The sequence below is a fragment of the Rhinolophus hipposideros genome (assembly GCF_964194185.1).
Source record: "Rhinolophus hipposideros genome assembly, chromosome: 18".
NCBI lineage: Eukaryota > Metazoa > Chordata > Mammalia > Chiroptera > Rhinolophidae > Rhinolophus > Rhinolophus hipposideros.
In genome coordinates, this window is record NC_138064.1 from 538,497 (window position 1) to 566,001 (window position 27,505).

Here is a 27,505-nt window from a genome sequence, read left to right on the forward strand (position 1 = left end):
GAGACGACGGCCGGCGGCGGGCGGGCGGCGCAGGAACGCGGCTCCAGCGGCCGCGGGGCCCGGGCGAGCATGTAGCGGCCGCGGGGGGCGCGGGGCTCCCGGGGCGGGCCGGGCCACGGGGACCGCTCGCGGCGCCATGGAGGAGGAGGGCAAGAAGGCCCGGGCTGGAGCCCAGAGCGCGGCGGCGGAGGGCGGAGGGCGGAGGGGCCGGGGCGCGGGGGCACCGGGAGGTCCGTCCCGCAGCCTTTCGGGCTGCGGCGCGGGGCGCGGGGCGGCCCGGGGGAGGGGGTCCGGCGCGCACGCCGGAGGTGAGCGTGGCGGGCGGGCCGGGCCGGGCGGGCGGCGGGAGCGGTCTCCGCGGATGGCAGGAGGCGCGGCCCGGGACAATGCGCTTGGGGGTCCTCTGCCGGCCGCCCGGCGGGGGAGGAAGGAGCCGCGCCTTTCCGCCCCTGCCGGCAGTGACTCCCCCAAAGCCAGGCCCTGCACTTGGCCTGCCCCGGGGGCCGTGGCCCGGCGGCGGAGCCGGCCCTGCGCGGGGGCGGAGGGGCCCTCCGGGGTCGGGGTCTTCGGCACAGGGGTGCAGGCTTCACGTGGGGACGCTTGCTGCTTCGTGGCTTCAGATTTCTGATGTGAAGCAAAGCTGAGGCTGCCCGCGGTCCAGCCTTGCACAGCCTGTTCCCGGGTTGGGGTTTGGTCTCTCTAATGACATCGAATGATCTCAGTGACGTGACATTTGGCAATTGGATTTCGGACAGAGTTCGAGAGGCTCCTTAGTTTATGAAGTTTTTAAAATATGGCTTTAATTATGGGCCAGAGTAGTTGATAAAAAGGCTTTAATTATGGGCCAGAGTAGTTGATAAAAAAGCTCAACATGTTCAGACTGAAATACCACGTGGGCTAAGTTACCATTAAAATGGAAAATGGGTTTCAAGAAATGTTTGTTTTTCAAATACAAGCTTTATAACCTGCATAAGTGTCTTACCTATCATTTTCATTTTAATAAACGTGTGTGTCTGCACTTTCATGTTTAAGTTTAAAACAGACTTTGATGAGTCCTCTGACCTTCCCACCCCCTGCTCTTCAGAGCCAGCTGTACCCTTCATTGGAGTTACTTCCTCATTGCCCTGTTTTACTTACAAGGCACCCACTTTAAAGAGCTGCATAACACTCAGTGCTGTTCAGCGTGGCACATGCTTCTGCCTCTCTCACTGTCCTCGCTCGTTGCTCTATGTTATGAACACATGTATCTAACTTTAGTGCAGTAGCTGTTGCAGATACCTACATACAAAGATGGTTTATGTTTGGAAAACAGGCCAAGGAAGTGATTCAGCCTCCCGCGTTAGTCCCCAGAGGGATGCTGCCCCCTGTAAAGGGGAGAGCTGAGTTTAAGGTTTGTACCAAAGCTGGCAGAAGGCCCCAGAAGAAATTCAGTCAGTTCCCTCCTTCCCTGTCTCAGACAGCCAGGTAGGCCAGGGCCCGTACGTGGCGTGGCACCAGCACTCCTGGCCACACAGCGTCTTGCACACTGAGGCCAAACTCTCTTCCTACCTGCTAAGGAGAGTCACTGACAGATCAGCACCTACCCTTTCAAGTGGGTGCTAACCTTCAGTGACAGGGAAGGATGGGATGGACTGAATTTCTTCTAGAACCTTCTACCAGCTTTGGTAGAAACATTACAACATTCAGCAATGTTGAGAGACAGACAGAGGCAGTAAGACATTCTTGAGCTTGTGGAATAGAAGTGAAAAGCTAGTAAAACTCAAGAATTTTGGAGTTGGGGACCGTAGAAAGATTTCGGCATAGAGTGTTACTGAAGAATTTCATTGTCTCTATTAGAAGAGATTCATTGTTTCTATTAGAGGATACATAGTTGCTTAAGCCAGGAGTTTTCTGTTTTCTCGCATTCTGCCACTGCCATAGCTCATTTTCCCACAGGGCCCACCACTCGTCCTGGGGACCGCACACCCTGGGGCATGGAGTCCTACCCAGTCCACAACTTAGCACACTTGACCCACTGCTCTGCCAACCCCAAGCTGGTGGGCCCTTCCTGCTCTGCTCCCCCATTCGGTGTGAGGTCAACTCCAGCTCATGAAATTTGGTGTTTAAGTTGTTCCCATTGTGGTGGACTAACCAGAGACACCTATTTCAAACCGTATACACAAGTTCAAGCTAAAACAGCAGGAGTAAGGACTTAATAGTTTTATGGAAGTCCAGGCTGGACATTTAAATGACCTTCCCAAAATGCAGTTTTAAGCCTTTAAAAATGTGGATGGGTGGCCTCTTCGGGTCTTCAGACATTTGTCTGGGTGGTTGTCAAGCAGTTACTCAGGCTGGTTCTAACGTGGCCTAATTCTTCAGGACAGGAAACTGCGAGCTGCCAGAGAACCAGCAGGTCAGAGCGGTTTTCATGTCCAGTGGCCCCAAGTATGATCCTGTGCTGTCTCAGCCTACCTTGGCACACAGAATGGGGGTGACTTGAGCCTGTCATGCCCCGTGGAAGGAGCTGGGAGATGGCATGCGGGAGTTGCTGGCGGGAGATGGGTGGGTGCTGGCATGTCTGGGGGTGAGCGTGTGGACAGAGAAGTCTGCTGGATTCTAGAGGCATGGGCCTGTTGGGTACCACTCTCCCGCACGGGGGTCCCTGGAGCCACTGACTGGTACGTTTTAGACCACAAGTCCTGATTTGCGGTTTGGAGAATAAGGCTGCCTCCTTACAAACGGATCGAGTTCCACGTGTTTTGACACCAACAGGATGTAACTCCTTTTGTAAGAAACCGGTGTACACTTGCGTGTACACTTGCTTTGGATATGTAACATTTTATAGAAACATTTGACTCAGATGAACAGCCCTTGGGAGGTGCTGTCAGGCTGTAGGTCGCATTGCTGGTGGCCGTGATTTCAGCCTAAATAAATGTAGTATTTTTATGTCGATCTACTTTGTTTGCTTTGTTCAAATAAAAAAGGGGTGATAAGCTACCCTGGAAATGTAGGATTGGATACTACATATAAGGAATTATTACTGATCTCATTCAGTTTAATATTTGTGCTATGTTTTGTCGAGTTTTATCTGATAGACACACATGCTGAGATTTTTGTAGGCAAAATTACATGATTTCTGAGATTGGTGTTACTTAAACTAGAAAAAGAAAGAGGGGAGATAGCTGAATGTTTTTGCGGTGGGTATTCATTATTCATCATTCTGTCTACTTTTATGAATTTTTGAGTTTCCCTATAAAAGGTGGGGAGAAAAGATCCCAGAGGTTATGTATGGGCCTGGCTTCTCAGCTCCTGTAACTACCAAATCATCCCTCAGCCAGTGTCCAAGGGGCTGGAAGCTTGAGCTCGACCAGCATCTTTTAAAAGTCTATAACTCCAGCCATCAGGCAGGCATGCTTTCTCTTTGGTGTGCACACACATGTGTGTGTAAACATTTGCATAGCTGAAAGTGTAAAGAGACAGTACTTCCTACAAGTAATGTGCTCCAATTTTTAAAAATTCTGTTTTGTTTTTTCATTAAAGAGAGTAGGTTGTGACCTACTAAGTTGCTTTTATAACTAAATTGACCCTATAGCCAACACAGCCGTAACGTGGGTTAACAAAGTGAATTTGAGCCTCTGCCTCGTTTTCTCTTTGCTCTCGGATAGTTGGCACAGTGATTCTCGGGTGGCGTGTGGAACCCCAGGGCGAGGCAGCCAGAAGAGCAGGCAGGAGGTGCCAGGTGGAGACCGACGGTCAGGCGTCCAGTGGACGGTCCAGACAGACTAGCAGATGTCACACTTGTTCCTGTGGTCGGGGAGTTACCATTTACATAGTGCTGTGTGTTCACTAATTGTCAACATAAGGAACCGTCTGGTCCCTGTGATTTAGAAAGCACATCGGGGCCTCGCAGTGCTTCTTTCACTGCTTGGGGCATCATGTGAGGGGAGGGTAGTGTGGAGGGGGCCACTCAGCACTCTGCCCTGTGAGCTCAAGGACAAGTGGCTTCGTAGCCAGTAGGTTTGGTCCCCTTGTCATTTCTGTCAGCAGTGGCACTCATCCACACGGCAGTGAGCCAGGAGTCAGCAGTAAGTGTTGCCGCTTTCCTGACCAGCGTGGAATCATCCTGTTACTAGCTGAGTGCTGGGGACATGCTGAGAACAGCGAGAAGGTGGCTGAGGACTGCGTTTCGTTGGAGAGTGAGCTGCTCACGTGGTGTTAGACTGAGGGCCAGTGCTAGTGTTTCAGAGATGGGGGTACCTGCCAGTTCCACACGAGACATGGTGTGACCTTCAAGAGCAGGGGAGGTCGGGTGAGACGAGTGCTGGGAGGGCCGCGGGGGAGTCTGGTTTGGGCCCTGCCTGCAGCTGGAGCCGCTGGGGGTTTTCGTTTCTCCTTCTGAGGATGGCTCATTGACAGTATGCCGGCACACATGCTGGGGACACAGTGAGCTCGGGGGCCGCAGGGCCTGCAGCAGAGCCCAGAGGGCAGGTGAGGGGGACCGTTAGGAAGCGTGCTGTGATAAGAGCGCATAAGGAACCTTTCTGTTGTGAAGCATTCAAGCCCAAGTGTAGAGAAAATCATGAGATGTCACCTGGCCCCAACGTCAGGCACAGTCGTGCCCCCCCTGCTCCCGATGCTGTGTGCTGAGCAGCGTCCCCCCAGTTCTGGTGTGGAAGTCCTACCCCTGGGTCTGTGTGTAGAGATAGGGCTTGAACGAGGTGATTGAGGTTAAACGAGGTCACCAGGGTGGCTCCCGTCCCATATGACCGACATCCTCATAAGAAGAGGAAACTTGGACAAAGGGACCCCGGGGGTGTGCAGGCAGAGGGACAAGCTTGTGAGGACACAGGGAGAGGATACCAGCTCCAGCCCAGGAGAGAGACCTGCACTGATCGAGCAGCCTCCAGCCCTGGGAAGGGAGGAGTGTGTGCTGCTTGAGCAGTGGTCTGTTGTCCTCTGTCCCTGGACAAGGACAGCAGGTTACTCTGAAGCAAGCCCAGGCCAGCAGGCTCCTGTGACAGGGTCTAACGTGGTAGTCCTGGGCAGGGACTGCACACGTGTTGGGACCTGGCCTCCATCTGGCCTGGAGCTGAGGACCTGAGCTCCACCGTGGCCCCAGACACGGGCGGACAGGTGACTCAGAGTGGCGGGTCACCTGCTCTTGGCTCTGTGCATGTCCAGAGCGCACTCCCCGTGGGTCTGTCGTGTGGCCTGGGCCGGCCCTGCCGGAGCACAGTGGTTCCTTCACTGGGCTCTCAGGGTCATCCCTCCGTCTGACCCACCAAGGGGACAGCTGCTGTTCCTCAAGTGCGCTGCTCAGGTTTCACAGGCCGCAGAGTGAGGGAGGTGAGATGTGGGTGTGTCAGTTGAGTAGAAATAAAAAGATTTTTCCTTTAGCTCTGCCAGTGCCAAAAATGTGACACTTCTCCCCTAAGTGCATCTGAGCGCAGTGGTTTGTGGGATTGTGTTAAGAACTAGGGCATTTGATCGCAGGTATTGGATGTGTGCGGTGAAAACAATCCTTTCTAATATGTGGGAAGTTGGGATTTGGGCTTTTGTTCGCAGCTCAGGGTGGTGAATTGCGGTGTGTATCTCGTAACCCAGGGGGCGGGAAGAACAGGTGGATTCTGCAAGTGTGTGGAAACCGGCAGTGTGATCCGCTGCATTACTGGTCTTCAGGGAAACCCGGTGTGGGTGTCACTCGCTCATGCTGGGAGGTGCTGTGTCCCCTATGTTGTTACTTGTCACTCTGTGAAGAAAAAGAGAAACTTATTTATTTGACTGTTTATTACCCATTCTGTAGTTGAAAATTCCGTGCTATTGTTTTCCAGAAATCTAATATGTCCTGTGTGCCATGACCATTAACTCTGCAGTCTGGTCTGGTTTACAATGTTACAAACAAGCAAGAACAGCCAGAAAAAGTCCGAAAAAGAAGAGCAGGAGGGAGCGACGCAGACTGGGTCAGACTGTCATGCCCAGTGAAGCTGTGGGTTGTCCCGTGAGCAGGAACAGGAGAAAATGCAGGCACAGCACTGCTTAGGGAGACCGAGGGGGCACCTGATTAGTGGTGGCTGTCGGCACCTGGGCAGGTGTGTGGAAAGGAACACAGTAGGTTCACCCTTCCTATTGCACCCCAGGACACAGAATAGACGGTTCAGAGACTTAGATAAAAGCAAACCAGCCATAGAAGTACTGGGCAGAAAGGTGGGTGATTCTTCAGTGACCTGGAAGACGAGGACGCTTTCTTACCTATTCCTCAAACTCCAGAAGCAGTGAGTGCAGTGACCCAAGACCTGAGAACATCAGCACAAGCAAAGTGAAAGGACAACAGATCCAGAAAAATATTTGCAGCTTGTCACACAAAAGGTAAACGTCCCATTTATGAGGTTCTTCTAAAAATAGAACAAGGAAACGATAGGCAGGAGATGGGAACAGTTCTCAGGAGAAGACACATAGGTGGCTCTGGAAGGCGACACTGGCCCTCGGACGAGGGGACACGCTGGCTCCCTCGCCGGCTCTGGGTGCTGCTGCCTTGTCATTTCTTCTCGGGACTCCAGTAAGCGGCTTGGGTGGGGTGGGGGCGGAAGCTGTGGTTTCTGTTCTTCCGGTTCTCTCACTGCTCTCTTCAGAGGGAGGCTCACATCTGGCCATATTTTTCAACAAGATCAGAGCGAGCAGGCGAATGCACTGTGCCTGTTGGCAGAGGAGGGGAGGAACCAGAATTCCTCCACAGAAATCCCTCCCCTTACAGCTTTCCCAAAGGGTCAGTCCATGGAGGACGAGGTGGGTGCGAGCCGGCGTGTGGAGAACTGTCTAGAATGATCATTTGGTTCCCCAGGGGCATTGTGAGCCCAGACGACCCGGCCCCGTGGCCTCTGGTTTGGGAAAATGGGGGTGTTCCCCTGGCTTCCGGGTCTGAGAACCTGGCTCTGGGTGGAGGGTGGGAGGTGCGCAGCTGTCTGTGGGTTGTCTGAGCTGAAAGGGATAAGAGGCAGCAGGTGTCAGGGCTGCTGGGAAAGAGCAGTCTGCACGTGGACTTGTGCACGGGACCCAAGATCCGAGTCGGAGCATGAGCTGGGAAAAGGCCAGGAGAAACCATGTCCACGGCCTGGGAGGAGCACATGGCCCAGGGCAGTGTCTGTGGTGGGACCCGTATCAGTGGAAGGGCTGGGGGCTCTGAGTCCTGCGTGTCCTGGGACCTGTGCAGCTTCTGAGAAAGGCCTCTCGTGGGTGTCCGGGCTCCATCGCGAAGCGTCGTGCTCCTTCTGGGGCGGAGCTGGTGCTTCTGTCTTTCGGGGTCACAGACCCAAAGACCATTATGGTGACGATGCAGCTGGGGGCTCAGGGAATGTCTTGCTCAGTGACAGGTGAATGACTGTGTCATGCGGGGTCCCAGCTCCCGCTCCCCACACAAGAATGCAGGACATGTTGAGGCCAAAAAGGAACAACGGAGCCATGGATAGGGGAGTCACACCACTATGTTCTCGCTGGCAGCTGATCGAGACACAAAAGCCAACATCCGCCAGCACCCCAATGAGGGGTCTTCCTGCACCCCAGTCTCGCTGGCGGCCGGGGGAGACACAGGAAGTAGGATCATCACGATCCTCATCCACTTGCTAACCATGCTGGCTAACCGTGTCATCCGCAATCCGCCGTCTGCTTCTCTGCCAACCAACCAACCAACCTCCTAGCGTAGCCACGGCAGTTATATCAGTGGCTAATGGCTAACTGGTTACAGCAGACGGCCATCCACCCAAGCCAGCACCCCTCCACGTGAGGCCGAGAGCCTGGAAACTGCTCTCTGGGACTCTGGCCCCACAGACTGCAAGCCTAACAGTGCCCTCAGAAGCTGTGATCGGGAGACCCCGGTGGGTTAAGCCATCCACTGTCAGTTACTGCAGCCCTGGTTCTGTGTCAGAATGTCCTTGATGGTTCCTGTTTCGTTTTTCAGCCAGAACTTCCCTTTACATTTCATGTGCAAAAGTAACACCAGCCCCAAACCCTGAGGTGCCCTTCTGCTCATTGTTTCTGGAAAAGCTGAGTCCATGCTCAGCTAGGGTCCTGTGTGGCCGGTTATAGGGGCAGCTCCCCGCGCCCCACACGCCTGTGGCAGCCGATTCCTCACCATCGGCCTGGTCGCCTGGCGGCACCTTTACAAACAGGCCGCTTTGGGGGAAGCTCACCGTGGAGGCTCTGGGCCAGTGATTTCACTGTGGATGTAGTTTCTGTCCATCTGCTTTGGGTGTATGTCCCCTGTGTGACTGAGACTGCCGAGGGTGGGGACTGCACCTCATGCACCTGCGGGGCCTTCCCGATGTCTGGCCTGCATAGGCCCCAGACAAACGTTCATTAAGTGGGTTTTGCTTCTGCCCCAGCGGGGATACTGTGGGGCAAGGAGGGTATACTAGAGGGCTTCTATACTAGAGGGGAGATGGGCAGGCCTCCTGGGCTCACAGGCAGGCTTCACCCTATTCTCCCACCCCCAACTCTTGCTCTGACATTTACTTTGATTATAGCATTAGCCCCCAGGGCCATCTAGACACTGACCAGGGTGTGAGGTCGCCCACAGTGGTCCCTGAGCCCGGAGCCCCCGAGGGCCTGGCAGAGGGAGCTCATGCTGTGTTCCTACATGAGGAAAGGCAGGGGACTTCAGCCAATGGCTGCTGTCACCACCGTCCTGGCCACACCTGCCTCGCCCTCTCAGATCTTGGGGCGAAGTGACCAGTGCAGCAGGAGGTTGGATGATGCTATATTTTGTTGTCTGGGACAATCTCCCCCTTTCTGCCCTCTCCCCCCTCGCTGAGAATTGGTCCTTGACCTTCCAGGAGAACAGGTGAAGGCTCAGCCCCGCCCCGCCCCACTGGTGTGAGCTGGCCCAGGGAAGCCCGCCACCGGCCTGGGCGTCTCGTGCTGTCCTCCACAGCGTGGGACAGGCTGCTTGTGGCCACTTCTGCATGTTAGCCACGGGCAGACGTGAAGCCTACGTGAGTAATCGCTGCGTCCATTGCCGTTTCTTCCTGCAGCCTGGAATCGTGTCGCCTTTTAAACGAGTGTTCCTGAAAGGTGAAAAGAGCAGAGACAAGAAAGCCCACGAGAAGGTGACAGAGCGGCGCCCGCTGCACACAGTGGTGCTGGCCGTGCCTGAGCGTGTGGAGCCCGACAGACTGCTGAGCGACTACATCGAGAAGGAGGTGAAGGTAAGGGCCTGCTGCCTTTCGGTTCCTCGGCTAGGTTTAGAGCTGCCCCGTGTGTGTGGGTCTCCCGAATGCCATCCAGCCTGTGCCAGGACACGTGTGGATAGTCCCTCCCCCAAACTCATGACAGCCAATAAGTGAATACAAAGGTGCAGAGCCAGGAGGTTAGAGAGAAGAGAAAGGGGGCCCTGCTCAGAGCAGCGATGCCGGCCTGATGAGCAGGCGGAGCCGGCTCGGTGCACGGGGCACTTTGTGTCCTGGCCGGGACCACTCTCACCTGGCCGGCATGCGGGCAGCTGGGAGGTGTCCTGGAGCAGACGTGGGCACACCTGGCACCGAGGATGGTGGGGAGACCCAGAGCAAAGACCAGAAAACTGAGGGAAAGACTGTGGATCCTGTCCTGTAAGACGGTCCTGGGGGTGCTTTTTCTGGGGGAGCTGAACTGCCGTAGAGGTGCTGCCTCCGTACTGAGCACAGCCGATAGTCAGTGGCCTGTGCGCGTGGCCGTGTCGCCGGCAGCCCGGGGCCTGTGTGCATTTGGGGAAAACATTTAACCTGATGGTAGAGCCCAAGACAATCTCAGGAGGTAAATGCGAATGAAGCAGCAACAATGTGGAAAATGGGGGAAATAAAAACGTGTTCTCAGAAAGATAAGAGGAAACATTGTGAACGATGAAATAAAATCTTTAAAACGAAGAAAAGGTGGAGACAACAGCCTTTGGAATGACAAGTATCTTAATTGTACATCTAAAAGTTCATTACAGGGAGGATGAGGAGGCTAAATACAAGGTGCTGGAAGGAGGCTGGCCTGGGTGGTGAGCACACACTGCAGGACACAGGTGGCGTGGCGTGGAATTGTACTCCTGAAACTTAGTGTTATTAACCAGTGTCACCCCAATACATTTAATTTACAAATTCATTAGCGGGGGCGAAAGGTGAAGGCAAGAAAATCATCCAGAAAGACTAACCAAAAGACAAAGTGATAGAAAATTAGTAAAGAAAAGAGGCAAGAGAGAAACTAGGAAGTTACTGGATCAATCCAGAGGGTCAGCATCAGACTCAGGAGAAGAAAGAATGGGGAGAAGGGTGGGAGGAGCTCACTGAGACAGGAACGTGAGCACCTCGCAGACCCCGCCGAGGGTCATGGCTCAGACCAGGCTTCCGGTCACTCACAGTGACCCGGAAGTCAGTCCGGAGCTGTGAGCCCAGAGCGCCTCCTAAGGACGCAGCTCGACACCGGGGCTCCGCGGTCTGGCCCAGAAAGGAACCAGCGAGGCATCCTTTCTTCTGCCCCTCAGCTGGGCCACTGCTGCAGGCCAGGCCATGGACAAGGCCGTGACAAGGGCACCCCCCGCTGTGCCCCACCCAGCAGGGCACAGGCTCTGCCCCGGACACTTGTCCCTAAAGGCCAAAGCAGACGTTGCAGGGTGGCTGACCTGGCTCACTGAACACGATGGCAGTTTTTTCTGGAAGCAGTTTACGCTGCTTAAGCTGAAGTGGTGAGCTCACCGAGACCGGCTGCTGTGTTGTCTTCACTGGTACCTGGGCTGACCTAGCTGACGTGACCGGCAGTCAGATGTCCCCTTGGTTTCTCACATCCATCACAGCCATCCCTTGGAGGCTGTGTCCTCCATTGCACAGCGCCCTGTGACATCTCCCGCAGAGGGTGTGGCCTGCCCCGCACCCCACAGCACCGCAGGAGTGCAGTCAGGACCATGAGAACTGTCTGCAGGTTGTCCCTTCTGGAATAGTGATGGGTGAGACCTGCTGTTTCCTTTATTGATAAAGGTTGTTTTACGATAAATATTTTACAGCAAAAAATCTCAGATGAGTGAGGACTCGCCTCTGTGAAGGAGGAGGCCTCGTTGGAGGTCTGTCAGCTGAGTTTGGAGCATGGTGGCTCAGCGAAGAAGAGGGGACCAGAGCTGAGTTGTGTCCTCAATCCTGGGAGTCGGGCAGACCCAGCGCTGTCCTGCAGACACAGCCGCAGGGCGCTTTCATTTCGGCAAAGCACTAGGCATATTATCGCCATTTGAAGGAAAATACAAAATTAATCATTTAGGATGATAGAAAGCTAAGAGTGATAGCTAACATACAGTGTAATCATTATGATTTAAAAGGTTTTAGCAAATGAAGTTACTAAGTAAAGCTAATAAGATAAAATTATTTTTATTGCGGTAAAATACACTTAACATAAAATTTATCATCTTAACCATGTTTAGGGGTACATTTCAGTGGCATTAGGTACATTCATATACCTAATGCAACCATCATCTCCAGAACTTTCTCATCGTCCCTGGCTGCTGGCACCACATCTTCTATCTGCCTCTGAACTGACTCCTGCAGGAGCCTCGTGTACGAGGACGCACAGGATTTGTCCGTCTGTGACGGGCTTCTGTCACTCAGCACACTGTCCCGCACGGTCCTTGCTCGCTGTAGCCTGGGTCAGAGTCCCCTTCCTTTCCAAGGCTGAAGAATGTTTGTGTATATAAATGTACACACCACGTTTTCTTTGTCCTTCATCTGCTGACGCACCCTCGTGTTGCTTCTCTGTTTTAGCCACTGTGAGTCGTGCTGCTGTGAACCCTGCTTTCAGTTCTGAGGGGTAAATACCCAGAAGTGGGATTGCTGGGTCATATGGTAGCTCCAGTTTTCATTTTCCTTCTTTTTTTTTTTTAAAGAAAGCTTCGGGGGTTTTCATTTGTTTTCTTTTTAAATTTTTTTATTGGGGAATATTGGGAACAGTGTGTTTCTCCAGGGCCCATCAGCTCCAAGTTGTTGTCCTTCAGTCTAGTTGTGGAGGGCGCAGCTCAGCTCCAGGTCCAGTCGCCGTTTTCAATCTTTAGTTGCAGGGGGCGCAGCCCACAACCCCATGTGGGAATTGAACTGGCAACCTTATTGTTGAGAGCTCGCTCTCTAACCAACAGAGCCATCCGGCCGCCCCACCAGTAGCTCAGCAGCAGCTCGTTGTCTTCAATCTAATTGTGGAGGGAGCAGCTCATTGGCCCGTGTGGGAATTGAACCAGCAACCCCGTTGTTCAGAGCTCGCGCTCTAACCAGCTGAGCCATCCTGCCGCCCTAGCTTTAATTTTTCTGAGGAACCTCCATACCATTTCCCATAGCGGCTGCACCATTTTACATTCCCACCAACAGGGCATGAGGTCCCCATTTCTCCACGTCCTGTCCAACGTACAGTGCTTTCTGTTTGTTTTCTTTTATGATGACAGCCATCCTATTAGTGTGAGGTGGTATCTCACTATGATTTTGATTTGTGTTTCCCTGGTGACGAGTGATGCTGAGCACCTTTCCATGTGCTTATTGGCCATTTATGTGTGCATCTTCTTGGAAGAAATGTCTATTCAAATCCTTTGCCCGTTTTGGAATCAGGAGATTTTTGTTGTTATTAAGTTCTAGTTCTCTATACATTTGGGGTACTAACTCCTGATCAGACATGACTTGCAAATATTTTCTGCCATTCTGTAGGTTGCTTTTTTACTGTATGGATAGTGTCTCGATGTACAAAATTTTTAGATTTTCATAAAGATCAGTTTGTCTGTTTCTTTGTTTCCCATGCGACTGGTCCCACAGTTGTTGTCTAATACCCGTGGATGCCCGGTTCCAGCACTTGGCTCCCTGTCACTCTCCTCAGTCTCAAGGGCAGTGTTCACCTTACTATCTTGCTCTCTGATGGGTCGAAGAAGAGTTGTTCAGCTTTTTTCTTGTGATCATGGGATGATGACGACTTCCAAGCTTTTTACATGTCGAGCTGTGGTCGGAAGTCCAGTGTCACCCCTTTGTAATAGTGACCCTAAATATGCGAGTTGGTGAAAGACTGGGAAGTGTTGCGTTCTGTTCTGGGAAGGAATCAGTAACCATTACAAACTCACGACAACCCATGTCAGTGGTAGACACATGGCGTGAGCACTAGTGACACGTGCTGTGTCCGCTTTCAGACCTCCCACGTGCTGAAGGAAGACCGGGCTGAGCCAGGTGCTCGTGGCTGCGTGTCACTTCGCCTCTGTTGGCAGGACTCGACAGCGCCGACACAGCGTGGCCACAGTGCGGCGTGCCCCCCTGCCTGCACCGCCTTCTCAGCACTCAGAGCCCTTCCTAGAGGCCTTGCTTCACGGCAGCGGGCTGGTGGCAGGAGTGAGGCTGGCTGTGCTCCTCCTCACAGACTTTGTCTCTTCTCTCTCTCTCAGTACTTAGGTCAGTTAACATCCATACCTGGATACCTGAACCCTTCCAGTAGGACCGAGATCCTGCATTTCATAGATAGTGCAAAGGTAACCTGCTACCGATCGCTGACCCTCAACCTTCTCACTGCTGACCGGACCTCTGACCCTCGGCCTCCACCTCCCAACCCTGACCTCTGACCCTTGCCTTCCCCGCCCCCAACCCCGCTCTCTGACCTGGGCCCTCATGGTTGTGTGGGCTGACGCAGTACCTCAGGCTGTGGGTGCCCTTGAACATAAAGTCAGTTCCTCAGTCTGAGCATGAGCTTTATTCCCCAGACGTGCTCCTCATGGTTTGGGGCTGTTTTCTGACTTCACGTTTGCAGTCAGGCAAACCCTGCACCACAGGTCTGAAAGTGAATGCGGAGTAGGCCCCGTGGTGACTACGGTCAGACCCTGGGCCCAGGCTGGCTCCGCGTGCCTGATGCCCTGTGGTCCCTTCCAGAGAGCCCACCAGCTCCCCGGACACTTGACCCAGGAGCACGATGCAGTGATCAGCCTGTCTGCCTATAACGTCAAGCTGGCCTGGAGGGACGGGGAGGACACCATCCTCAGGGTCCCCATCCATGACATTGCTGCCGTGTCCTACGTGCGGGACGACGCCTCACATCTGGTGGTGCTGAAGACAGGTGCGGACCTGGGGTGGGGGTGGGGCCTTGGGAGGAGCCGCTCGCTCCCCGCTGAGAGGATTCAGGGTCTGCAGTCCTGGGTCACTGCTGCCCACTGTGCCCACCAGGCAGCCCTTCTGTCCCCGAGTCCCCAGGCACAGTGCTGAGTCCGGCCACTGTTACTTGGAGCCTCGCAGGCCTGTGCTCTGTCCAGCACTGCCCCCTGCAGGACACTGGGTGTCGTCCTGGTCGAGGCAGCAGGACTCTGGTTAGGCCTCAGCCCAACCAGCATTTGGAGGTGCAGGGACAGACGAAGGTCACCCAGTTGGCAGATGGTGGGGCCAGCCTGCTGCCGGGTGTGTCTGAGCTGATGCCCCGGCAGGGGCGTTCCGGGCCGAGGGACACGGCGGGGCTCTCACCTGTTCCTGCCCTGGGTTAGAGAAGGCCATGGAGGGTGTGTGGCCTGTCCTCACCTGAGCCAGGCAGGGGCAGCCCAGAGCCTGCTGTCGATCGCTCCACCTACCCTAACCTGCTGTGCTGTTGGCTTCTCAGCCCAGGACCCCGGCATCTCCCCCAGCCAGAGTCTATGTGCGGAAAGTTCCAGAGGCCTCACCACAGGCTCGCTGTCAGAGAGTGGAGTGGGGCCTGTGGAGGCGTGCTGCCTGGTGATCCTGGCCACAGACAGCAAGGTGAGCAGGGCTGGGAACTGGGACCAGCCTCGCCCACACCTGGCCGAGGCCCCCAGATCCCACACACACACCGGGCCGAGACCCCCAAGTCCCCCTCCCACCTGGCTGAGACCCCCAACCCCCCCCCACACCTGGCAGAGGCCCCCAGGCCCGCCCCCACACACACATCTGGCCAAGGTCCCCAGGTCCCCCCTCCCACCTGGCCGAGACCCCCAAGCCCCCCCACACACCTGGCAGAGGCCCCCAGGCCCGCCCCCACACACACACCTGGCCAAGGTCCCCGGGTCCCCCCTCCCACCTGGCCGAGACCCCCAAACACCCCCCCACACCTGGCAGAGGCCCCCAGGCTCGCCCCCACACACACACCTGGCCAAGGTCCCCAGGTCCCCCCTCCCACCTGGCCGAGACCCCCAAGCCCCCCCACACCTGGCAGAGGCCCTCAGGCCTCACCCTTCTCTCCCCTGCTGATGACGGCTTCTCCTGCACCCCAAGCTGTGCCCTGTGGGGAGATTCCTGGGATTGGCAAGTTAAAGACTGAGGCCCGTTGGTTACGTGAGGACCACCAGCCTCGGGGAGCATCTTGGTCCCCTTCTGTCCAGTTTCCGCGTCTGTGAGACTACGGTAGCCGTGCCCCATCTCAGGTGGCCTCTGATCGGCATCCTTCCTCGGCTGGGCCCACCCTCCAGCCAGGCATTTCCTCCTTGAGGGTCACTTCCCGGGCCTGTCCCCACCAGCAGCCCCTGCAGACATTGCCCGGTGTCCTGGGGGCCCTGCTCCAGCAGCTCGTGTGGGAGGCGTGGGGTGGGGGATGCTGAGCCCCTCCCGAGGCTGGGACGGGCAGGGGCTTGGCCAGCCAGGGCAGTGGGGGCTGCAGCCAGCATCCTGGTGTGGGCTGGTCACCCATGCGGCACCCGAAGGGCTGGGCCTGGGAGCCGCCCAGCGAGGTGCAGCCCTGTCCCCACTCAGGTGGCCGCGGAGGAGCTGTGCTCCCTGCTTGGGCAGGTCTTCCAGATTGTGTACACGGAGTCCACCATCGACTTCCTGGACAGAGCCATATTTGACGGGGCCTCAACACCCACCCACCACCTGTCCCTCCACAGTGGTGAGTGCGGGCGGTGGGGCTGCTGCCACATGGGAGCCAGGTCCCCCGAGATGCCGCCTGGGCAGCGTCCTTGTGCAGGGACGTTGCCACTGCCCTGGGGTCCTGGGGGTTGGAGTCACCACCTTGGTTCCAGACGCACTGTTCACGTGCACCGCAGGTTTGGTGATGGCCAGCCTGGGCGCTTCCTGCATAACTGGGGGCCAGAGCACTTTTTCTGGAACTGCCTGTGGCTGAGTCACCTCCCTCAGAATGGGGCCAGGAGGTGCTCCCAGCACTGGGGCTGCGAGTGGCTGTGAGACCCCTGCTTCCAGACCACCCAGGCTCGCGGTCAGTGGGGGGCCCTCCCAGGACAAAGGCTGCTGGGGTGGGGGGGCCTGGAGGCCTGAAGGCAGTACGCCCGCCACCTGCCGCTGCCCATGTGCTGCGTGTACACAGCCCGCTTCAGCCCAGCCTTCTGCTTTTCAAGTCTGTGTTTCATGGAGGTTTCATGGCTGCTGTCAGTTAGATGCGCAGAAGGGAAACGGGAGACCATGCAGCTGCAGCCCAGGGTCAGTGTCACCTTTCTGTGCAGGGACGTCCTGCCCTGCCCCCTCCCCATGGCTCACGTGTCAGCCAGTAGCACGAAGCCTGCAGTCCCCCTTTGTGTGTTGGGGGCTCTTTGAGGGGACCTGTCCCAGAGCTGGCTCTCCTGCTGCCTCCTGGCACATATCCCCAGAAATGCTGGCGAGGCGGGCAGTCTGTCCTCTTGTGTCTGGGGAGGCTGGCCCAGTGGCCAACAGCTGCCCCAGTGAGTAGCCTGTGGTTTGTTGAGCCGTAAACATTCAATTTCACTGTGATTGGTTTGTCCCTATATGTTAAAATTTCCAATAGGGTCTTTTTTTAAATAAGGTGTTTTTTTTTTTTTTTTTACTAAAATGTACACAGAGAGGAGCGTTCAATGTACGCAGTTAGGGTCGCGTTGCGCCCTTTGCGCCCGCACACCCGTCGCGCACATCCTCTGCTGGCTTCTTCCATGTCAGTTGTCCTGTACCACTGTCATAAGTCACCCAAATCTCACAGCTCAGACAGATCGGGGCTTAGAGTCCAGCGGGTCTTCCTGGCCAGGGTCAGGTGCTGCCGGGCTTGTCCCTCCAGCTCCTGCCTTTTCCAGCTTCTGGGGTTTCCTCCATCTCCACAGCAGCAGGGTTGTGGGTATGACCTCGTGTCCCTGTTCTGTCTGCTCCTTTGCCCCTTCTCCACAGTGGAGGGCCCACCGGACAGCCCAGGACAGTCTCCCTGTTAGGTCAGCTCTGGAGCCACCTCCTTCCCCACTGCATGTCACCTAACGGTCTCAGGTCCCGGGTGTGGGCGTGGACGCCCTTGGCTGCTGCTCTGCCCACCACACTTGCTTTGCTCCCACTGCCAGCAGCATCTCTTTTCCTCCCTCTCACATTCCCACACTGTCACCCGCCTCTCTCAGCTCACTTGCATGTAACGGTGCTTCGGTGTCCCTCACAATTTGTGCCACACAGTCCTGAGCTCACTGTCCAGTGTTTCCCGAGGAGTGGCTGTGTACCAGGCCCTTTGCTGTTCTGAGGGTGTCTGTTCTCGGGGAGCAGCCGTCCATGCGTGGAGCTGGGCTGGGTCCAGGCTGGGGGTCAGCTGGCAATTCCAACTGTGGCTTCTACCCTTGCCTGCCGTGTGACATGGGCAGGCACATAACCAGTGATTCAGTTCCTCATCTGGAAGGGGGCCGTGGTGATCCTGGGGAGTGCAGAGAAGACCAAGTAATACAGGCCCTAGGACCCTGCTGGTGGGGCCCCCACCTGTAAAGGGGCCTTTTCTTGTCTTTGGCCGCTGGGGAGCCCTCCTTGCCCCTCAGCCCAGGCCAGCAGGTGTGCGTCTCACAAGCCCCAGGAGGACTTCCCTAAGGCCCAGACTCGGCCTTGAAGGCCTGCCAGTGTCCCCCGCCTGCTGACAGCCTGGCCCTGCACCGCCACGACTAACCGCAGGCTGCTCTGCATTTCCGTAGATGACTCTTCCACCAAGGTGGATCTGAAGGAACCCTACGAGACGGACGCCAGCACCTTGTGAGCACCTGGCCCGCACCTCCCCTCCCCATGGGGTCCCCAAGGTCACACTGGTGATGTCATCGCTCCTGTGAGACCCTGCTAGGCCCCGTCACCTTCCAGGTCCCTCTCTGCGTAGTTGTGTGGTCCTCTGTCCCTCCCATCAGGCCCCCCCCTCCACAGCAGGCCCCTTCCTGTCACCCACCCTGACCCCCAGTGCCAGCTGGGTCCTGCAGGGTGTCACAAGAACGGGCAGGGCTGGAGCCGCACACCCATGGCTCGTGTCCCTGCAGCTCCTTCCCCGAGTGCGTGCACACAGGAGGTGTGTTGCCCTTGAATTTCTGTGTGCCCACGGTGCCCCACGCCAAGGCTGCCAGTGAGAGCGAGCTGAGTACCACGGCCGCCGAGCTGCTGCAAGACTACATGCTCACGGTAGGCCGTGCTGCAGGACCACCTGCTGTCAGGCCTGCGTGGGGCCCTAGAGGGCTGGTCCCTGGGCCCGCACGAGTGTTTCCCAGAGGGCCCCCAGGCGGCGTGGGCGGAGGGCACAGCGTGGCCCCCCGTCACCTCCGCCCGCCTGCCCCCGCAGCTGCGCACCAAGCTGTCGTCGCAGGAGATCCAGCAGTTCGCCGCCTTGCTGCATGAGTACCGTGACGGGGCCTCGGTGCACGAGTTCTGCATCAGCCTGCGGCAGCTCTACGGGGACAGCCGCAAGTTCCTGCTGCTGGGTAAGCCGCGGGTGGGAGGGCTCTGCAGGGGGCGGCGTGGGCAGGCAGGGGGGGAGTGGAGTGTGCTGGGGTCGGGCACCACTGCCAGCTGGGGGGCCAGCCCTTGCCAGGACCCAACTGGTGATGGGGCGGACCCTGGATGCGGCTGTGCCTCCGCTCACTGACCCTAGAGCACAGGCTGCTTGACGGGCATCTTGGGCTCCGCCCCCAACAGTGTGAGGACACCGGTTGTGCCCTCATCCGCTGCTGCCCGAGGTCTGAGGCCCCTAACCCCAGGTCAGAGGGTCCTCCCCATCTTGTTCTCACATGGGAGGCGCCTCTTGTCTGGAAGTGGGTGGTCCCCCCCAGAGATGGGGGTGCTTCACTTGAGGCCTCCATCAGCTTCCCATTGTCCCTCCTATCACTTCCACCTGGAAACCTGCCCCCACAGGGCGACCATGGCAGTGTCCCAGGCCTCCGGCAGCCCCACCCAGGGGCTGAGGGCAGGGGCCTTTTCTACAACAGGACTTTTTGAGAAGCACCCCTTCAGTGGGGGGCACCCATGCCCTCCCGGGGTGGGTGGCGGCCTTGGGAGCTGACCAGGGCGTAAGGACAGCTCTGGGCCTGAGCTCCCAGCTGTGCGTGGGCGCCTGCCTGCCAGGACGACAGGATGCCATGGCTGGCGCAGGGTCACACATGCGATGTGTCCTTAGGTCTGCGGCCCTTCATCCCTGAGAAGGACAGCCAGCACTTCGAGAACTTCCTGGAGACCATTGGCGTGAAGGACGGCCGTGGCATCATCACCGACAGCTTCGGCCGCTGTCGGCGGGCCCTGAGCTCCACCTCCACCTCCAACGGGAACAGGACGGCAGGCAGCTGTGATGACCAGTCGGCCCCCTCCGAGGGGGACGAGTGGGACCGCATGATCTCGGACATCAGCAATGACATCGAGGCCCTGGGCTGCAGCATGGACCAGGACTCGGCCTGACGGCGCCGGGAGGGTCCTCTGCTCTGCAGCTGGCCCCCTGCTCTGATGGCGACGCTGGTGCATGGGCGGGGGCTGCCCTGAGCCGCCTGCACACCACCACCTGCACCGGGCGGGTTCTGTGGGCCAGACCCTGGACAGCTGTCGCTTTTGCACATGACAACCCATTGAAACTCTCAGACACTTTAAAAGAAGTTTACTGCAATGTGAATAATTTATCTCTGGCTGCCAGCGTGTTTCTGATCCTGGCAGGAGCTGGGTGCCCACTCTGGCCTCTGCCCAGGACCCACATGCCCAGGGCTGCCCTTTGGCTGATGCTGCCCAAGCCAGCCAACGGGGAGGGTCTGGTTGGGGCTTTTCCTTCCTGGATGTGGGGCCTGGAGCGGGTGTCCTGACCACCTGTGGGTGTGTCAGGCCTCACTGTCAGGACCCGGCACCGGGCTCTCTGAGGGGTGCTGGCTGGCCTCTGGCCCCACGCCCAAGACCCCGGTTCCTAGGACTCACTGGCCATCACCAGTGGTCTCCAAAGCAAACCCTACCCCGCTCCCTGCCACCAGAAGCACCACCCCCGCCCTAAGCTTGTCATCATGGAGACTGGGGTCCTGGTCTTCAGGGAGGCTGGTGGGCCCCGGGGGCTCGGCCCCTCCTGTGCCCTTGGGATGCGCCGAGGCAGTGGGAGTGGCTCCCGGGTGGAGCCTGGACTGTGGGTCCTGCCCCTGAAAGCGCCTCCTGGCAGTGACCGCAGGCCACTGAGGGGAGGGCGGGCAGAGCCCCCTTGCACAGAGGGACATGGTGTCCTCTGAGCCATCTGTGTGGACAGTCAGGAACTGCTCCTTCCCCTCCAGGGGCCACAGCAACACGTGGGTCCCCCTGCCTGCCTGGGAAGCAGCCCCCATTCTGTGTGTCCTTGTATTTTTAAGAAGAGGACGGTGACAGAGCTGGGTCACAGTGGGGCCAAGACCCTTGGGGTTAACTGCCAACTCTGGGCGCGACTGCCTTCCCACAGCTTCTCCACCCCCAGTGCCCCTGTGGGGACTTCCTTACAGACCTCCAGTCTCCAGGCCACACCTTGGGCCACAGCCCAGTGACCGGACTGCCTACAATCTCTGGGCAAGTCAGTGCTCCTGGAACAGCGGAAATGAATCACCACCCTCGGACTAGGGGAAGGTCCACCATCCTCTGGGGACACTGGGAAGACCACCACTGTCCTTGGGTGTTTCGTGGCTCCAGGAAGCATCCTCGTCCCCTCACACCCGTTTAGCCAGAGGCTGTTGGGGAGCAGCTGAAGCAGGAACAGAGAGGCTGGGACACCCATTTATTGAGCAGCAGAGCTGGGGGCAGGGATCGAGCCGGGGAGAGGGTCAGTGGCTACATGGTCAGCTCCTGCAGGAGATGTGGACACAGGGTCAGGCTGGGGACGGGGCCAGCAGAGCCAGCATCAGGGCGTATCAGGCAGGCCAGCCACTCACCATGATGGCGTTGACGATGTCACTCTGGTTGTCCCTGAGGGCCCTCACGGCTTTGGCCCTGGACACGTTGGCCTGTGCCATCACCAGCTCAATGTCCCGAAGCTCCAGCCCAGCCTCGTCCACCTGGAGGGGCCAGCAGGAGGTGCTGGGGCTGCCCCTCCCCGGCCGGAGACTGTCCCCCCCCATCCTGACCCTCACCTCCTCGTCCTTGTCCTCCTCCTCGCACTCTGGCCTCACCCGCGGCCCGGGCGCTGACTCGGGGACCAGGATGGAGGGCTCCGCGGGCACCTTGAACTTCTCAGCAGCGGCTCTGTGCACTTGCTGGGACAGGTCTTCAATCTGCAGCACCGGGCGCAGCTGTCAGCCCCGCCCCGGCCACAAGCCCCGCCCCGGCCACAAGCCCCGCCCCGCCGCCCACCTTGGCCTCCCCGAAGACCACGTAGGTGTCCGAGGCCGGGCTCTTGAAAACGTCGGGCTTGGCGATGACAAACAGGATGTTCTTGGACTTCTGAATGGTGATCCTGGTGACGCCCTGGATCTGCCTCAAGCCCAGTTTGGACATGGCCTGGGGGCATGGCAGGCTCAGGCCTGGGTGCCACCTGCGTCCCCACAGAATGGAGGGGCTAACAGGCCAGGGGTGGCAGCACACGGCCCGGGGAGGGGGACCCCGTGGACCCTGGAACCCCATGTTCAGAGCAGGGCGTCGGGCTCAGGCTGGCGTGTCCGATCACTGCATTCGCCTAAGGGCCCCCAGCAACAGGATTCGCCAGCCACGGGTGGGAAGGGTCCTGGGTGGGTGGGTTGTCTGGCCAGCCTGGCTCCTCCCCAAGGGAGCAGGGCCCCAGCCCACCTTTCGGGCCTTCTTCTCACTGCGGCTCTGCTTGGCTTTGGCCATGGTGTCCTCGCTGCCACTGGCCGAGGCCTGGGGAAGGGCCAGTCTGAGCACCAAGGGCGTGTGGGGAGCACCGGGCGCACCCTCCCCCGGGCAGCACCTGGGCCAGGCACTGTGCGGCCTGTGGTCCTGACCGGTCCTGCTCCTCCAGATCAGCTGATGATTCCCCATGGCTGTCTGAGTGCTGGCCTGAGCCAGGAGCCCGGGGTGACTCTGGGGACAGGAGGTGGGTGAGGATGGCCCGGCCCCACATCCCACCACCTTCAGCCCCCAGGCAAGACAACGCCCCAGGCCAGACCCTCACCTTCCTCCAGGCTGTCCTGGTCACCCTGCTGCTCGGCGGCTGGGAGCCCTTGAGGACTGGCCGGGCTCTGAGACCCAGGGCCAGGAGGCACTTGGCAGAGGGGCGGGACCCGCAAGGCCGGGTCTTTGGCATGGGTGTCCCCCACGGGGGCCATTTGGAGGTTGAGGAGGGGAGAGTGGGGCCAGAGGCTGACCCGCTGCCCAGCCCCAGTGGGGTTTGTGGTTCCTGAGAAGGCAGCCACTGCCCACTGGGCTCCTACCTGGGGCGGCGGAAGGCTGAGAGCGCCCCGGAGCTCCATACCCTCCACAGAGTCTTCCTGGGGGCCCTGGCAAGGGCCGGGGACAGGGGACGCTGACGGGGGCGGGGCTGTCGCCACGAGGACACCAGGAGCAGAGGGCTCAGGGCCTGGGAGCCTGTCCTGGGGCTGGGGTGATGCCGAGACGAGAATTCCAGGTACCGCCTGGGCCTGCTCTTCACTGCCTGGGCCTTGCACAGGCTCTGGCAGCGGTGGCGGCAGTGGGGAGGGTGGTGGAGACGTGGGGGCAGGCTCTTCAGGGCGGCCCCCACCTGGCCTGGGCACAGCTCTTGATGGAGACTCTGGGCAAGGGCCCAGCTTGGCCTGTGAGGCCATGGTGGCAGGAAGCTGGGGGCCCAGGGTGGCTCGTTCCTCTTTTGCTGTGCTCGGCGGCCACACCAGACCAACCTTGGGGCAGCCACTTCCAGGAGTCTTCCCGGTGCTCTGGGGTGCTGGCTTGAGGCCTCCAGCCCTCTGGTTCTCAACTCCTGGGGCCTCCTTCAGGGGCAAGCAGGGCTCAGCTTTCCCTCCACAAGGCAGGTGGGCATAGGAATAGGCCACTCTGTTGGGTGCCAGCAGGCCCTCAGCTGCTTCCTCCCCACCAGAAGTAGGTCCAGGGGCGTCCAGGGCTTCTGTGGGGGGATGTGGAGGGTCCAGGATCTCCAAGGCTGGTTTTGGGGGGCCCAGGGCCTCCTTGGGGAGGTCAGGAGGGTCCAGGGCCTCTGTGGAAGGATATGGGCAGTCCTGGATCTCTGCAGTGGGCTTGGGGGTGTCCAGGGCCTCCAAGGCAAGTTTGGGGATGTTTTGGGCTTCCAAGGTGGGTTCAGGGGCATCTGGGGCCTCCATGGTGGGCTCTAGGGGTTCCGGGGTGTCCGAGGCGGGTTCAGGGGTGTCTGGGGCCTCCATGGTGGGCTCCAGGGGTTCCGGGGTCTCCGAGATGGGTTCAGGGGTGTCTGGGGCCTCCATGGTGGACTCTAGGGGGTCTGGGGTCTCTGAGGTGGGCTCTAGGGTTTCTGGGGTCTCCGAGGTGGGTTCAGCGGTGTCTGGGGCCTCCATGGTGGGCTCTAGGGGGTCCGGGGTCTCTGAGGTGGGTTCAGGGGTGTCTGGGGCCTCCATGGTGGACTCTAGGGGGTCTGGGGTCTCCGAGGTGGGCTCTAGGGTTTCTGGGGTCTCCGAGGTGGGTTCAGCGGTGTCTGGGGCCTCCATGGTGGGCTCTAGGGGGTCCGGGGTCTCTGAGGTGGGTTCAGGGGTGTCTGGGGCCTCCATGGTGGACTCTAGGGGGTCTGAGGTCTCCGAGGTGGGCTCTAGGGTTTCTGGGGTCTCCGAGGTGGGTTCAGCGGTGTCTGGGGCCTCCATGGTGGGCTCTAGGGGGTCCGGGGTCTCTGAGGTGGGTTCAGGGGTGTCTGGGGCCTCCATGGTGGACTCTAGGGGGTCTGGGGTCTCCGAGGTGGGCTCTAGGGTTTCTGGGGTCTCCGAGGTGGGTTCAGGGGTGTCTGGGGACTCCATAGTGGGCTCTAGGGGATCTGGGGTCTCCGAGGTGGGCTCAGAGGCATCTGGGTCCTGCACAATGGACTTGGGGACATCTGGGATCTCTGAGGTGGGCTTCGGGGGACCCGTATCTCCATGCGAGGCCCAGGGTGTCCCGGTGTCTGCAGCTGGCTCTGGGCCACCCTGTTGAGTCTGGTTCAAGGCTGGAGGCTCCAGGTCTCCAGTGCCACCTGAGTCCTCCTCAGGCAGTGGCTTCAGTCCCAAGGTCTGGCCTCCTTCCCCCTGGGCCGTGGCGGCCGTGGGCTCGGACCCTGAGATGCATCGTGCGTCTGTCTGCAGGGCCCGAGGGCTGGCAGCAGTGGCAGGCCCCTGGCCCGAGGGCAGGCCTGCATCCTGCAGGGACAGACGTGTGGTCACCACAGGGATAGAGTTCTTTCCACCCAGTGGGGGCACCTGGCCTGCATCTCCCTCCAGGTTCTGCTGAGCCTCTGCACCGGCTTCAAGGCCCACCTCCCACTGCGTGGTCCAGGGAGGGGCTGGGGACTCCAGGCCTAAGGCAGAGCCAGCCCCCTCCTCCAGGGGCTCAGGTGTGGCTGTGGCAACAGGTGCTGTTCCTACGGAGGAGCCCACCTCCCCCTGCTGGGCCTGAGGGGTCTCCCCTGTGCTGCCTGGGCCTTCCTGTGGGGCCGCAGTGGACACCTGGCCTGAGGGGGGGCCTGCCCGGGTGACCTCGGTGGCCCAGCTGGCCTCTCCCTGGGAGATCCCAGGAGAGGCCTCCTCCTCAGGGCCATCCTGGAGCTGGGTGGGGGGCTGTGCGTGGGGTTCCCCGCTGTATAGCCTCTCCTCATCCGCCTCCGCGTAGGAGGCCGAGTCCGGGTCGGAGGAGGCGGCTGAGTTGTCGTCCCAGAAGGCGAAGGCCTCGTCCACGCCCTCGGTGATGGAGAGGTCAGACAGTGACTGCAGGGAGGACGCGAATGTGCTGTCATTGTCGTCCTCGCCTGCCAGGTCCCCGCCGGGGGCCTCCTGCTGCCCAGGCTCCCCTTCGGGGGCCAGCGGCGTCACGTCCACAGCCTCCACCTGGAAGATCAGGCTGCCCCGGAAAGGCAGGAGGGCAGCCGGGATCATTGGGTCATTGGCCAGAAAGTCCAGCTCAAAGAAGTGGCCTTCCTGGTCCCAGGAAGAGCTGCTGTCCCCTGAGAGGCTGGACTCTGGGGATAGGGACCCTGGGGACCCCACATGGGGCAGCTCCTGCTCGTCGGCCTCAGACCCTGGTGGGGAGAAGCCCCAGGCTGAGGGCACGTCTAGCCCTTCATCCGGGGCCAGCCGGCTCAGGGAACAGGGCAGGGATGAGCCCCAGCTGTCCCCATCCGCTGTGACGTAGGAGCCCGAGGGCGAGGCGGGTGGCGAGTCCCCGGGCTCAGCCTGGGCATCCCCGGGACCAGGGAGCAGGGGTGCAGCGGTCTCACTAGGGGTGGAAGGAGGCGTGAAGTAGGAATCGGGGTCCAAGGCAGGGAAAGGCACAGCAAGGTCACCCTGAGAACACAACGCAGGGGGTGGGCTCAGGCTGGCAGGCCCACCCTCCTGGTCCCTGAGCTCTGGCAGGGCTTCCCGAGACGGCGGGGGCGCCCCGCATGTCTCCTCGCCCATCACAATCCGGGGTTCCAAGGTGCCTGGGAGAGGCCGCTCAGTGGGCTGGACCTCGGGGGGCCCTGGGCTGGGGCCACCCTCCATTGGGACTGCCCAGGCCGAGGGTGCCCGGTGGGGCCCTGCATCCCAGCTGGCTCCCTCAGGTGGGGGCCGGGCGCCAGGCTTGCTGGGCAGGAACGTGAGAGCCAGGGCGCTGGGCCCGGGGGTCAGGGCATAGGGCTCCAGCCTGTCCCTTCTCAGGGTGGTGGCCGCAGCCACGTCGCAGGACCGATCTGTGGAGAGAGAAAGGTGTGAAGGGGGCTGGTGCCTGTCCTGAGCCCAGGTGGGCCCACGGGAAGGGAAGGGGGTGTCAGTAGGGAAGCAAACTGCTACCTCTGGGGACAAGTTCCAAGAGCTTGGACCATGGGAAGCACCCTAGGGTCAGGGTGTGGGGTGACACACACGGGACCCTGACTTCTGTCTGAGATGCTGGGCAGTGATAACACGCCCCGTCTCCTGGCACAAAGTGAGCTGCCTTGCTGGGCTTGGTAGGACAGACCTTCTAGTGACCTCCAGGTCAGAGGACCCTGGGGCTCAGGGCCTGTACTCTGCTCAACCCTGGAACATTCCAGCCCCTGGCACAGCATGTCCCATGCCTCAGCCGAGTGAAGTATCAGAAGGATTCAAGGTGAAGCTTCCAAAAAGGTGCCCCACCCCAGTGGCAGAGCCTGAAGCCCTTGGGCCACATTGCTTGGGTGCTGGGGTGGCCAGGGGGTGCTGAGAAGGGGGTTCTTTGGGTCCACTGGGATGTGAGGAACACCCAAAGCCTGGAGGTGGGTGTGTCGGGCAGGCTGGGTGCCCAAGGCTGGGCTCTGGGCCCTGAGCCTGGCGAGGTACCCCTGCTCACCCGAAGTGAGCCCGTGTCCAGGGCAGGGTAAAGGAGGAGCTGGGCCAAGGCTGGAGTGGAAAGTAAGCTTAAAGGTCAAAGGTTTTAGTGACTCATTCAAGGGCATCAAGCATCCTGAGGAGGGCCAGCCCCACACCTTGCGTCTGGGGACCCCCCTCCCCGCTCCTCCTTTACTGGACTGCAGAGGGAGGACCCAGCACTGGTCCATCCTCAGGTGACATCTTGCCCACAGCAAGATGCCCTTGACCCTCCCAGACACACACATGGCTGACCTGCGGGGCCACCCGGGCTGGTCTTCCCAGGCCAAGCACACGCCCTTGGCCTCCACCATCGCTGACCTGGCCTCTCCAAGGACGTGGGCCGGCACACCCGGCTGCTTCTCCCCAGGGCCTCCAACCTCCCAGCCCCACAGTGCTCCTCTGGCGGCCCCAGGCGCCACTCCTTTCCCACTTCTCCCTCCGGGACCAGTCGCCTGCCCTGAGCGGCCCTCAGGCATCTGGGGGCAGGGCAGGTGTCCCCAGGGGCCGGGGTTGCAGCTGGGCGCCCGCGCAGGCCCGGCAGGCCCGCAGCCCCACGCAGACAATGGAGTGCACGGAGCCCGGGGCGGTTGCAGGTCCTTGCATCCAACCTGCTTCCCCCGCGGTCCCGACGGGGAGCCAGGGCAGGGGCAGCATTCCGGTGCATGGAAGGCCAGGCGCCGAAAGGACCGGCGGGGGCGGGGGGTGGCAGACACAGGACACAGGGACAGAGGGGCGGGGGAGACGCACGCGGCGCAAAGCGCGCGGCCTCACCTGTGCGGGACCCAGGCCCGCCCGCCTCTGCCAGCAGCAGCTCCGCGCGGGTCGCCTCTCCGGGCATGGCCTGGCCCTGCGCGCGTCCCTCAGTCCGGGTCCGTCCGTGCGTCTGTCCCGTGGAGCCTGTGCGGCCACCGCCCCTTGCCCGGGGGATGGGGGGGTTCAGTGGATGACGTCAGCGCC

The 27,505-nt window shown here is 59.6% G+C and overlaps 2 protein-coding genes across 6 annotated transcripts; one reads left to right on the plus strand and one right to left on the minus strand.

Moving 5' to 3' along the window:
• On the plus strand, positions 1-19,765 carry CCM2 (CCM2 scaffold protein). 2 transcript variants are annotated; one of them, XM_081080143.1, is made up of 10 exons: positions 1-163; positions 9,003-9,176; positions 13,376-13,459; positions 13,854-14,037; positions 14,569-14,705; positions 15,672-15,807; positions 17,819-17,876; positions 18,149-18,287; positions 18,445-18,583; positions 19,276-19,765. In XM_081080143.1, the coding sequence occupies exons 1-10, from the start codon at positions 137-139 to the stop codon at positions 19,548-19,550; spliced, it is 1,353 nt and encodes a 450-aa protein (XP_080936269.1). In that variant the 5' UTR covers positions 1-136; the 3' UTR covers positions 19,551-19,765. The 2 variants fall into 2 exon arrangements, with proteins under 2 accessions (XP_080936269.1, XP_080936270.1); XM_081080144.1 differs by lacking the exon at positions 1-163 and adding an exon at positions 6,586-6,762.
• NACAD (NAC alpha domain containing) lies at positions 19,731-27,505 on the minus strand. Of its 4 annotated transcripts, XM_081080137.1 has the most exons (9): positions 26,801-27,295; positions 24,695-25,914; positions 22,213-24,388; positions 22,009-22,121; positions 21,867-21,938; positions 21,435-21,581; positions 21,215-21,355; positions 21,017-21,139; positions 19,731-20,930 (listed from the first exon to the last, which is right to left on the minus strand). In XM_081080137.1, exons 1-9 carry the CDS (start codon positions 27,210-27,212, stop codon positions 20,916-20,918), a joined length of 4,419 nt encoding a protein of 1,472 aa, XP_080936263.1. In that variant the 5' UTR covers positions 27,213-27,295; the 3' UTR covers positions 19,731-20,915. The 4 variants fall into 4 exon arrangements, 3 of the variants coding, with proteins under 3 accessions (XP_080936263.1, XP_080936264.1, XP_080936262.1); XM_081080138.1 differs by lacking the exon at positions 26,801-27,295 and adding an exon at positions 27,320-27,505 and having other exon boundaries at positions 22,213-25,914; XM_081080136.1 differs by having other exon boundaries at positions 22,213-25,914.

Excerpts from the sequence above, each read along its gene's own strand:
- NACAD (XM_081080136.1), bottom strand. The coding sequence starts at position 27,212 with ATGCACCGGAATGCTGCCCCTGCCCTGGCTCCCCGTCGGGACCGCGGG. Across the intron at positions 25,915-26,800 it reads CAGCCCGGGTGGCCCCGCAG|ATCGGTCCTGCGACGTGGCT; the intron begins GTCAGCCATGTG and ends CTCTCTCCACAG. Across the intron at positions 22,122-22,212 it reads CCAGGACAGCCTGGAGGAAG|AGTCACCCCGGGCTCCTGGC; the intron begins GTGAGGGTCTGG and ends TCCTGTCCCCAG.
- CCM2 (XM_081080143.1), top strand. The coding sequence starts at position 137 with ATGGAGGAGGAGGGCAAGAAGGCCCGG. Across the intron at positions 164-9,002 it reads AGGAGGGCAAGAAGGCCCGG|CCTGGAATCGTGTCGCCTTT; the intron begins GCTGGAGCCCAG and ends TTCTTCCTGCAG. Across the intron at positions 14,706-15,671 it reads TCCTGGCCACAGACAGCAAG|GTGGCCGCGGAGGAGCTGTG; the intron begins GTGAGCAGGGCT and ends GTCCCCACTCAG.